The sequence below is a fragment of the Ambystoma mexicanum genome, chromosome 10, assembly GCF_040938575.1.
Source record: "Ambystoma mexicanum isolate Mex_15411 chromosome 10, UKY_AmexF1_1, whole genome shotgun sequence".
NCBI lineage: Eukaryota > Metazoa > Chordata > Amphibia > Caudata > Ambystomatidae > Ambystoma > Ambystoma mexicanum.
In genome coordinates, this window is record NC_090932.1 from 1,551,636,812 (window position 1) to 1,551,648,918 (window position 12,107).

General features: G+C 47.0%; 1 protein-coding gene across 6 annotated transcripts in view; it reads right to left on the reverse strand.

The window, feature by feature from the left end:
* Positions 1-12,107, reverse strand: part of EIF4ENIF1 (eukaryotic translation initiation factor 4E nuclear import factor 1) — a 386,373-nt gene that overhangs the window by 322,378 nt on the left and 51,888 nt on the right. For all 6 annotated transcript variants that reach the window (XM_069619809.1, XM_069619814.1, XM_069619813.1 and 3 more), the window contains exon 5: positions 6,434-6,720. In XM_069619809.1, coding sequence (XP_069475910.1) covers positions 6,434-6,720 — 287 coding nt within the window. The remainder of the gene's footprint in view (positions 1-6,433; positions 6,721-12,107) is intronic.

Here is a 12,107-nt window from a genome sequence, read left to right on the forward strand (position 1 = left end):
GGCAGATGAAAATCTCTGCCGAGTAAGTCTGCCAGAAGATTGAGTTCCCCTGGAACATGTTGGGATATCAGGAACATCTTGTGTTTGAGAGCCCATATCCAGAAGTTCTGGGACAGCTTGGATAGCCCTGGAGAGTGAGTGCCGCCCCCCCCCCGTTTGTTCAGGTAATACATTGCTGTTGTGCTGTCGGTTAGGACCAGCACCGTCTTCCCTTGCAGTTGCTCCTGAAAGGCTTTCAATGCTTTCAACACTGCTAGTAGCTCCAGTAGGTTTATATGGTTGGATGCTACGCGAGGGGACCACACTCCGTGCGCTGTCTGTTAAAGCAGGTGAGCGCCGCGCCCGCCCCCCACCCTGAGAGGTGTCTGTCTTGAGCGTGGCTTCCACTGCAGGGGTGGTGAAGGTTTTCCCCTTCAAGAGGTTCTCCCTCGACCACCACTGCAGAGAGAGAACGAGGGCTGGCGAGACAAAACAGATCTTCCCATTGTCCGCTGGCCTGACACTACTGGCTGTTGAGCCACTCTTGCATGGGACGCATGTGCAGCTGCACGTGGGGGACCAAGTATATGCATGACACCATCATCCCTAGAAAACGCATAGCTTTGCCTACCGTCACCTCTCAACCGGCTACATACTGAGGAATCTGAGCGAGCATGTTCTGAACCCTCTCGCTGGAAGGGAAGACTAGACAGTCTTCCGTACGAATTAGAGCCCCCCAGGAACTGTTACTTGGCTAGGGACCAAGCTGGATTTCTTTTCGTTGATAGAAAATCCCAGGCTGAACAGTAGGTCTACTGTTTTTTGGGTGTTCGAAAAACAAACGTCAAACGAGTCCCCCGTGATGAGCCAATCGTCGAGGTAAGGGTAAACTGGAACTGAAAGTCTGCGCAGGTGTGCCGCTGCCATGACATTGGTAAACACCTTTGGTGCCGAGGCTAAGCCGAAGGGGAGTACCTTGAACTGGTAGGGTTTGTCCTGAATCACAAACCTTAGGAATGTTCTGTGCGCTGGCAGCATTGAAATATTAAAGTATGCATTTTTCATATCCAATGTCATGAAGTTCCCCTGTTTTAGCAATGGGATCACCTCTTGCAGTGTTATCATGCAAAACTTCTGGGGCTTTCACCTCTTGGATCAGGATCTGCAGATGTTCCGGTGAAAGGCGCCGTAAAAGCTTACAGAAAGCAGGAACTGTTTCCTTTCAGGCACACCAGAAGACAAAGTATAGCAGTTTTATGATCCTCCCATCCTTGCTGCCATCAGACACTGGAGCCTCTGCTGGCTACACAAGGTCCCCGGCCAAAGACAACTCAAATCAGCACCTCCCCCTCGCAGATGAAAAAGCACAACCATACAAGAAATGGCAATAAAAGCCACCAATTTGGGTCAATGGTGACTCCTGCACATGGTTGCAGCTGTTCAGCCATCCTGGGAGCAAAAAGTGCACAGAAGTCGGCAGAACACGTCCACTAGCCATACCTATAGGCTTATCACCAACAGAAATGTTACAGGTGCAGAGAGAATGGGGATACAAGGTAACCCCCGCAGCACTCAACCTACAGTGGTGTGCACCGATCTCTCAAAAGGACAGTCCAGGATTTAAAATTATCCCTCCAATCTAGCCAACAGAAGTTCATTTTATTCAAGGAGAGCCCAAAGTATAAACACAGAACAGGCTCCTCCATATTCAGAGCATGAAAAATTAATGAAGGAGACAGAGTCCCATCCTGCAATAAGTCCTATACAAAAGTGCTAGGGTAGGCATTAAGAAAAAAAAAAAAAAATCTCCTTAACAGGGACTACTATAACCTTCGTAAAAGACGATTTAGTGATTCCCAGAACAAGGGAAGGAGCCGGAGGAGTAGAAAGGCAGGGCAGCAGTAGTAGTAGTCTACAGGATTCCTGGGTTGCCCTCAGGACACAGGATTAGCCTTCCATGAGTCCGCCAAAGTCAAGCAAGAAATGTTCAAGAATGCTTACAAAGTGACACCAGAGCGGTGCCAGACAGGACTGGGACAGTTTAGCAAGGGGCAAATGCAGGTACCACATGTTGCTAGAGCTTCCAAGAAGCAGGTATTGGGGTGGAATTGAACCAGGGAAGCTGCCTGATGTCCTGGGATGCAGAATCCCAGGTCAGTCAGTTTGTCCTAACACTGGCAGGAGGGCTGCCCACTTAAGGATCTGGCGATGCATGACCAAACAGAAGCTTCTTAAGACTAGGATTTTGAGCAGGAGCTGAGATACAGTTCCCTCAGGTAGGAGTCCTGCAGTCTATTCCTTATGGTAATACCTTCTTGCTAGAGTCCTTCGCTCTTCTAGCTCCAACACTCTGCAGATCAGATGCTTAGAGGCTAGATCCATCCTCTGCAGGTGCCTCCCTCTGGAATGGCCCTCCTGCCCCGCCTCAGACTTCAGTCGGATCTCCTTAAATTCTGGCAGATTCTCAATACTGTACTCTTCCTCCTTCCCTCTACCCCCTCTCCCCTTGTCCCAGTCTTTCCGCTGACTGGTCCCTTCAGATTCTTACAGGGCACGAGGCCCTCATCCAGTCTACCCCCGACACCCCCCCGCCCACCTTGCACGAGCCTGCACCCAGTTAGTCCTTCCAGACCCTTGCCTCGCACATGGACCTGCATTGCCCTGGCTTTGTCCACCTGGCCTCCCCTGGCACGCACTTATCCCACAGGCCCATCTGACCTCAAGCCCTGCCCCCTCCCCCCCCACCCACCCACCCAGACAAACTTGAAAAATAAACAGTAGCAAGTAGGTAAATGCTTCTCAGTTCAGGCAAGTTCACAAGAGGCCAAGGCAGCCCAGTACTTTAAATAGTGATAGTCTTTGGCAGGAGGGTTGCCTCAGTGCAAATGTTCCCATGGAGTATGGCTGAGAGACCCTGAAGAGTCCCAAGGATGAGGACAAAAAAGACCTGATAGAGGAACCCCACCCACATCAACCCCCCCAGGCCATTGGAAGCAAGACCATTAAATATTTGTAGACTCGAGGTCAGGAGTTGGGCCAAGAGGAGCAGAAATGATCGACAGCTGAAGGCTATTGTCAGATGAAGCTCACCACAGTAGTACTCAGAGGATTTGGCTTTAGGAAGGAGGGCAGTCAACGAGCATGTAATGAAGACGGTGAAAAGCACACCAGATGGGAGATGCCATCAGACAGAGCAGGAATGAGCGTGGCGTAGCAGTCAGTGGGAGGGCGCATGCTTACTTTGTCTCCTCACCTGGGAAGCACGAGAGTGGGGTCATGGTGAACAGATTGAGGGTGGTTCAGCAAAGGGCACCTGCTTCTGGGTCAGCAATGTTTGCACATTAGGGAGCTTACGGAATCTAGGCCTTCACGCAGGAAAAAGGATTCCCGGAGACGATTCCTTCTGGTTTTTGGAGACAGTTTTACAGTCTGACTCTTGGGAAAATATGTGGTATTGCAGAACGTGGCCCTTCTTCGAGCAGCAGGCCTTCCAGAGTACAGTTTCAGCAAGACAGCTGCAGACAAGGTGAGGTGAGAAAGGGGTCTAGTGAGGGTGTTGGTATTATCACTGCTTCAAACTGAAGGTCCCAGGACTATGCTCCAAGACAACCTCAAACTTGGGGAATGGATGATGTACAGAAGAATCCGGCCAGGTAAAATTGATCACCCAGTGGAGTTTTACACTAGCAGAAAAAAGGCTACCAAAAGTCTAGCCACAGGAATACCTTCTCTGGGACACCCTGAGGTACTACTAATGTAAGAATCTGAAGGACTCCGAAGTCAGAGCAACAGTTTCTCTTAGCCAGGCTTAATAGAAAGCCTGGCTAAGAGCAACACAAAGCCAACCACTGCCCTGTCCCCCAAAAAGCCACCATAAAAGGAGGGGTGGGGACATCACATTAGTGCAAAGTGGACTTTAATAGGTGCCTGCCATGGCAGTGTTAGGGAGAAATACCATTTCTGTGCCAATTCCCTTCTACCTTAGTGATGCCGAGCTATTTTGCTGGACTTAAGGATTACAATTTTTAAAAATTAGTCCTAGCGTGAGCAAGTCCTTTTTCTCACTCAGTATTTTTATCTGATTTGTACTCAGTTTCTTTTGGTTTTGGAGACTGGCAAACCCCATAGCCGTCTTCTGTATAGTGACAGCACCTTTGGATTTCTCTACCTTCTCTTGGATAAACTGTTTCCAAGAGTAGTAAAGTGAAATTGACTTTACCTCCATTTTTCTTTGGAGACCCTGCACATGCCATCTTATGTGGCTTCCGGGGGGTGGGGGGGGGGGGGGGGGGGGTTACTTAGTATCCCCTTTTCTCTACTTTAGCCTGTAAAATTTTTAGGTTACCCTCACTACAATTAATGACTGGTGGCAGTGGTTTAATTTTCCTGCCATTGTGTGTATTTAACCGCAGGCTGAATCCTCGGCCCCGGTTTTTCCCCAATTTCTTGCTTGCGAGGTAGTTCAGGTTTTACTCTGCACGCCAAACCAGTTTGTCCCTTTGCTGGTTTCGTGTTTGGCAGGCTTCAGTGCTGAAACACCTCTGGCTCCAGCGTGTCTGGCAGGGTAGGAAGCATGGTAGGTTCCCAAAACTCCCTGTGCTTAGTCTCCTTGGTTACAGGAATGCACCCAAAGGAGACTGGCTGGCCTTGGAGGACAGCCATACAGCTGTGTGAGTGACAGCTAGGCAACAAATGAAGTGGGAGAAACTTGCATTAAAAAGGAGGTCTTTTGCAAGGAGAGCAGAGTTGACAACTGGACGAAGGAACTGAAGAGAAGCTTGCTGCATGGTGAAGCCCTGCCGCAGTGCTGAAGTTCCAATTTGCCTATCGACTAGAGAAGCCCAGAACGGAAAACTTCTTCCCTTGGGTTGGTGGGACCAACTGACCCCAAGACCAACTTGACTGGAACCACTCTCCCTGCTGGCTGTACTTCTCTGACGATGGAACTGGGGGCCAGGGGCCAGGAACATGTGCATAGTCTAAGCCGGACCAGAGTTCCGGACCCCAGACGCAAGGGAGCCCACAAGGTATCCAATATCGGTGGTGCTATTTGCTGGTAGCTGAAACCACAAAGTGCTGCTGATCTGGAGTAAGCCTGTTGCTGCAGCCGACCTTCAAACTGCTGTGCACGAGTCACCAGACGTCCGCCAGCTTGCCCCACGACAGACCCAGGATCTACAGGACTGCAACATAGAAGCCAGCCAGAGCCTTTTTCTTCAGACCTAAGGTACTGTCCGACTAGGGGTACTTGCTTCTTGTGTGTAGCTTGCTCGCCCTCACTGGAGGCTTGCATGTACTTTGCAGAGTTGCTTGCATCTTTGCTTTTCACAAGCCTCCCAGCTTGAAGCCCAACAGGGATTCTTTTCTACAAACGATATATAACATTGTGCAAGACTTGTGTCATCTTCAAGCAGTGCCTCAGCTCCCCTGGACTTTGTTCAATTGACATTGGCGGTCCTGGCTCCCTGCAGACTCTTATTACCCTCACTGTGTTCAACTATCCCTCCAAAAAGTCATACATACTTTCCTTGTATAGCTGGGAAAAGGTTAACCTATACTTCATTGGGGATTGTAAAGCACTTACCTGTTCAGAGAACTGGTTATCCTTAGTTTCCTTCCCCAACTTCAGTGTTAAAAAGTGATACAATGTCCAGTGTCCTAGTAATTGAAGTCACTGCAGGGTGTAGGAATTGTGTGACATCCCAAAAATGCATCCACTTACGTGAAGGAGTGTATTTTTGAAGTGCATTTTATTGTTGCATACTGCCCTTTCAAAAGAAGGCTTATTTTAAAACTGACTGTTCAATTAATAATTATTTTAATAAAACCTTGAGTATAAGTGTTATTTGAATACCCGTCACTGAATCTCTATGGTGCACCTCTACAGGTCACATTGACCCCTCTGGTATAGGTCTGGACTACACAAGTGACTGAGCAGCCAGACTTATCTCAAAAGGTCGGGTTCCCTATTGCCAACAGAACAAGGCTGGTGTAGTCTCCCGACAGGGTTACTACATACAATCTTGCCTACACACGGAAAAAGGTTGCAGTGAACCTGCCCCAAAGCAGGAAGACCAAACAGCAGAATATTTAAGTTTCAAGGACACAAGGGGATTGCCAAAAATGGACTCGTCACAACAAAACCTTCAGGCCCACTAAACTGTGGTCTAAGCCCCACATCACCCCCCCCCCCCCCAACACTACCAATGGAGTTAAGCGATTACACTGCTTCATCTACACTACCACTGGGTTGGGTTTCTGGAACACCCCAGAGTGAGCCTTAAAAATCTCTGCAACCCAAAACCAAGATTTTTGTATTTAGTCCATTTTACAGCTTTACCATGAAACCAACATTGTGTAGCACAAGTATTTACCCCAACCAGCTCGCCTCAAAGCCAGACTCTCCATCACTGCCCTAACCAGCGGGCAGACTACATAGACCACCAGAACATACCCTGAAACGCTTGTCCTTGTAATCTCGTTCCCGGCCGTCTCTGGAGTCTCGCACATCTTTCTCCACACCACGAGGATCACGTTCAAACGCTCTCACTGAGACAATCCTCCCACTTCCAATGCGGCGACTGCCCAAGATTCGTAGATTTTCATTCTCCTTGTTCTCAAGTGGACTACCAGCTCTCCTGGAGCCAACCACTGCAGTCACATGACAGCCTCCACCAAAGCTACGCCGCTGGGGACTCAGGACCACATCCAACTCTTCCTCCTTAAGTCGCTCTCTTGGATCTGCAAGGACAAATGAGGATAATGAAACAACCCCCTGTGGTATACCAACATCCTCCCTCCGAACAAAATATAAACCCCTGCAACATTACAAACAAGTTTGATATATACACGAATACTATTCCTCCGCCCCTAGTAAGTAGTCACAGAAAATACACACTTCAAATAGAAAACCCTCACCAGGCCACTTGGCAACTACTGCCTTAAACGAATGTAAAGCCTCAGAATCTGTGTCCCAACTAGTGTTAGTTGAGGGATGTACATTGGTTCCTGTTCACCTCGAAAGTGATCCCTTGAATGATGCATGTGACCGATGGGTCATCTTGCCAACCTGATGCAAGGTTCACTAAACATTTGTAACCGACGACTTAAACAATTACTTTTTTTAGAACATTGGACTGTAAAGTTTATAACTGTTGAGATTCTGGCCTGATGGAGAGATTTTAAGAGGCCACCCTAGTGAACAAGGAACTACATGGAAGAGTAGTTTTAGGAGTGCGAGTGGAGCCATGGGTCCTCAAACAGTCCACACAGTAGGGCTCATGCAATAATTCATTTTCAACTGTAAAAATATTATAGGCCTTCTGAACACACCGGAAATGAATCTAACAGGTATTATCACAACACTTATTGTATATTTGATCCCATGGTGACAGTAACTATCAAAACAGGTAAGTATTTTAGATGCAGTCCATGACGGAACCAGCTCACAAGACAATCTTAAAAAAGTCCAAACCCTAGTTTGTGCCCAAAGGTCACAGGAGCCACAATGTTTCTCGCCAGAAAGAAGTTGCTTAAGGACAGTTTCAATAAGCTTGTGTTTAAAAGTTCAATTTTAGGCAGAATACTAGTCTCTGGTTTGACGACCAAAAGGAATGAGACAAAAGGATGTAGTCCCAAACGTTATCCTATGAGGACAATACACACCCCACGACTGATTTGTCCCAGACAACTGGAGGGGCTTGATCTTCCGCCATTTGTTCCAGTGAGACGTGCCCAGGAGTTGTAGTTAAGGATTCTTCCAGTTGGGTACAGCTGCAATATGCAGCCTGTTAATGAAATGCAAGAAGGACAGATTAAGGACACTTACAGGTAAGGGGAAGGAGAGTTCCAGTGGCAGTCGCCGCACAGAGGTGACAGGTGGCCATCACAGCAGCTGTTACAGGACAGGTTCCGGGAATAATGCTACTAGTGGTACAAGCAGACCACCAAAATAATGGCCTCAAATTCAGATCAACACTTCTGGTGCGGTAGGCCACGAGAGCTTGTCAGTCCATAAGGCAGTCCAGGGACACCTCGAGGATCAGGCAGGATCCTCGAGCAGGCATGAAGACTCATTGGTTCTACAAGTACCACTCGGGCCTTCAGAGATCAGGCTGGCTAATGAGAGGGATGCTGGGCAACTTCAGGAGTAGTCTTTGGATGTTCAGCGGGCTGCTCTTAGAGGGATTCTTGACACCGATGATTGAAGAAATGGCATCAGAGATCCTCTTAACGAAGGAAGCTGGAAGCAAGCCATCAATGGTAAGGCTCTGCACCATTCAACAGCTAGTAGTTGACCATCAGGAACAACTACTTGTTTCAACAAATGTCTAGGTGTGGGGCAAATGTGACGTGTATTGGGTGCATTATAAAAAAATAATACATTATGGCACCAAGGATGTGGACTAGACAGTACCCACCCTATTCCTGGGTGCCACATGGTACAACTAGCACACGCAAGCAGCAGCTTTACTGGGTAAGCGCATGACCATATACAGGGTTTCCCCGACAAGGCAGGAAGAAAGCCAAACAATATGCCAAGGAAGCAAGTGGAAATATTGCGGCACGTCCATCTGTGGCAATAGGAGGTACACAAATGTGCATACCAAAAATAATGCAAAACTAAAAATGTAACTTGTCTTTAGGCACATGAGTAACAACAAATACCATGTGTAAAAAACGTGGGTAATACATAAGTATTCCAGTCTGAAAGACTGATCAGTTGCCCCATAACAATATGCACAAGTGAAGCAGGATTTATATTCACCAACTAAAGATGTCCAGACATTATAAAAACAGAGCTAAAAAAAGGGTCAATTACTGCACCAACTGTTAGGGACAGTACAATAGGGGCCCTAAACCAGAGGCCAGACGATTTAAATGTGCCTTAAGACAAGCTGGTGAGCTTTTCTGACCTTTACCTATGGACTAAATAAAACTATACTCGAGGAACTACAGAAACTCCACTCTTGTACCACCTGAGATTTGGTAGCGTAGACAGCAGCCAGGCTCATTTTAGGAGGGAGGGTTGTAGCTTGGTACAAAGAAATTGTAGCATGCATGTGTGAAGGAGAATTTTCGGTTTGTGCCAATTTGCTTCAACCTTACATAACCCCAGCCCTTTGTTAGAATCTGGGACCTTTTGGATGCAAACCTGAGTGAGCGGCCCTTTTTGCCACCCACTCATGCCCTTCCCCCACCACCCAAACTAAAATAGGTAGTGTTCCTCATGTTTTAATGGATTTTTATGTAGTGCCACACAACCCTTGGTTCAGTGCCACGCGTCCCATGACTCCTCCATGTCAAAATACATTCTTGTGTGGACTACAGTTCTCAGGAATGGTAGGACAAATGTTATCTTACTACCTTTCTCCCTTTGTGGGCCCGGCACACACCACCTTATGTTGAGTACTGGAGGGTTACATAGTAACCCACTTATGTACATTGCGTTACACCAACTTTAAAGAATGAATAAAAAGGTAGTAAAAAGAAACCACTGCCACCAACGTATCATTCGTAGGCTGATTTCTCAGCTGCAGTACAGCACCCATGGGTGACCATTTCACCAAAATGCCTTCCCCCCCAATCCCACCCCCCCCCCCCAAAAAAATGTTTTCTCCATTTCTGATTTGTTAGTTCCTTCTGGGATTTTACTCCATTTAGATCATGTTTTTGAATCCATTGTGTTTTGCCTTTGCCGAGCTTCAGCCCCGAGTGGATTTGGGCAGGCAGGAAGTGAGGAAGTAACCCAAAGCTTCACTGGCTTTTGTTTGCAGGCATGCCTGGCCGAAATCAGTTCCAACTGAGCGGGTGGCTGTTCTAGAGGACGACCCACCCTGTGTGATTGACAACTTACTGCTGTTAACAGGAGGCAAGGGTTTTAGGACAACAGGCAGAGTCGACAAAAAAAAAAAAAAGCAAGAAGAACAAACCTCTGAATAGTCTCAAGGACTTGATGTACATTCTGGCGACAAGACGTATTGCCATGGGGTGGAAAAGCCCCAATATCACCAGTGTAACATTCTGGTGGGAAGATCTCTAAATGGTCAACAGCAGAAACTGGAGCGTGGGAGAGCACGGAGCTGGAGTAACTGGACTTTAGCGAAGACCTGCAACAAAGGGTGGCACTCACGGTGTTGCTGTTGCATCCAAGGGAGGAAGCCTCCTCCTATGAAGAAACAAGTAGCCCATGATGGTCATCCAGCAAAGCTGAACTGAATACGAGAACAAGTGGTCTTTGGGGTGATGGGAGGGTGAGGGGTTATGTTATTAAATTGAGATACCTTCATTGAAGCATTAGTGATAACAATTGTATTGGTAAATAACCAAATAAAAATGTTTTTAATAAACAGGCAGATTCGACCACTGAACAGCAAGTCCTAAGACGCAGAAGCAACAGGACTGCGAAAGCAACAGTGAAGCCTTGCAACTGTGCGGACCATGTTTTCCCATTGACAGGGAAGCACCGCCAAGGACGACTTCCTCCCTTAGGCTGGTGGGACCAACTTAACTCAAGACCTGCTTCGTTCTGAGCCAACCCGTGATGCTGCGACCTTCCTGGGCTGCAATTTCCCAATACCCGGGGTACCTGGACTAGTGAAGAGTGCACCATCTTCCAAAGGACGAATCTGGCTGAAACTTCGCAGGCAACCGTATACATCTTCGTCCAGAGTTCAGGACCAAGGGACTGAGGAAATTCCAACCAGGAATATTCAGTCCTCTTTGGTGCTGACAAGGTGCCAAAACCACCAAGATCTGCTACAAGTGAAATCCATCACTGCAGAGTACCGAGATTGCTGCCGCAGAAGCCTGCCAGATTGCCTTCCTTTAGTCACCACGACCAAGATCCAGGAACAAGGGTCTGCATCAAGAAGCAAGTCAGCTGGAACATCTGCTTCAATTCTAAGCTGCTGTGGGGCTATGGATTTAACCACCTTTATCCAAAGCTAGTGCTTCCTAGCTTGGGGCGTGTCAATTTCGATCCTTTTCAATTCACTTGTGCAGGCCTAACAGCTTGTGCACATCAGGTAGTCTCTTGAGCCCCTGGATTGTCAAATAACCATTTACGGTTCAACTAACTTTCTAACACAATCGCATCAGAACTAGAACTGTCCTACCGACATCCCTCGGAGCATTGCTCATCCCCTATAAAGGTTTTAATTGTTTTTTTTGCTGGGGTACCGACTTCCTACAGTCATCTGAAAGAAAATACGTTTGTTACAGTGCTACAGTCTCAAACTCAATTGTTTGATGAACCATAAGTGCTACTACTGACCTTACTCCTGTGTGCTGGAAATGTTGCAGTACAAAAACTCATCTGCATTATTGCTGCTTGAATAAACTTTGTGACTATTAGTTGCTGCATAACCTAGTGTGATTGTTTTGCTTAATGTATATATAAATAATTTAAATATATCATTTAAGGGTGAGTTTACTTGAAATCTTTGCGTTTACTGATTTTATTGTACTGCTCTACAGCTCACAGTACCCCTTCTAAGATAAGCCTGGCTGCTCAACCACTCTGACAGTGCAGTACAGGATTATGTTAAAAGTTAGGTCACTAATACCAAGCAGAAGTCTTGTAAATTCCCATATATTGTATTGCTACCTTCTGTGGAAAGCTTATTTAACTGTTAAATTATGAATTGTTTAATCAAGAACCTTTGAATGTAAGATTTTATTTGAATACTTGCCACTGACTCTGTAAAAGCCCTACTTCTCTCGATGTAAACCTGGCTGCTCAGCCACACTACCAACCTGTGTTGGTACAGACTTAAGGTTGGGTTAACAATTGCCAGGAGGACAAGGTTGGTGTAGTCTCCCAAAGGGTACTGCATAAAGCCTTACTTAACAGGAGGCTGCTCCCGCCTAGAATAGGAGAAGTCCTCAGAAACAAGTAAACAAGAAATGGCAAAAAACGCCCCCCATTCTAGGACAATGGCGGCCCTCCTGCGCATTAGAGGCTGATTTGTATTATGTCCATATATATAGCGCGTCGGGCCCGAAGGCATCTGCGCGCATATCTTAGGTTGCAGAGATAAAATGTACATACAGAGAGTGAGTAGCTCTGCCAACTTACAGAAATATCTAAAATGTAGCATGTACAAGCAGGATCCAATATACAGAAG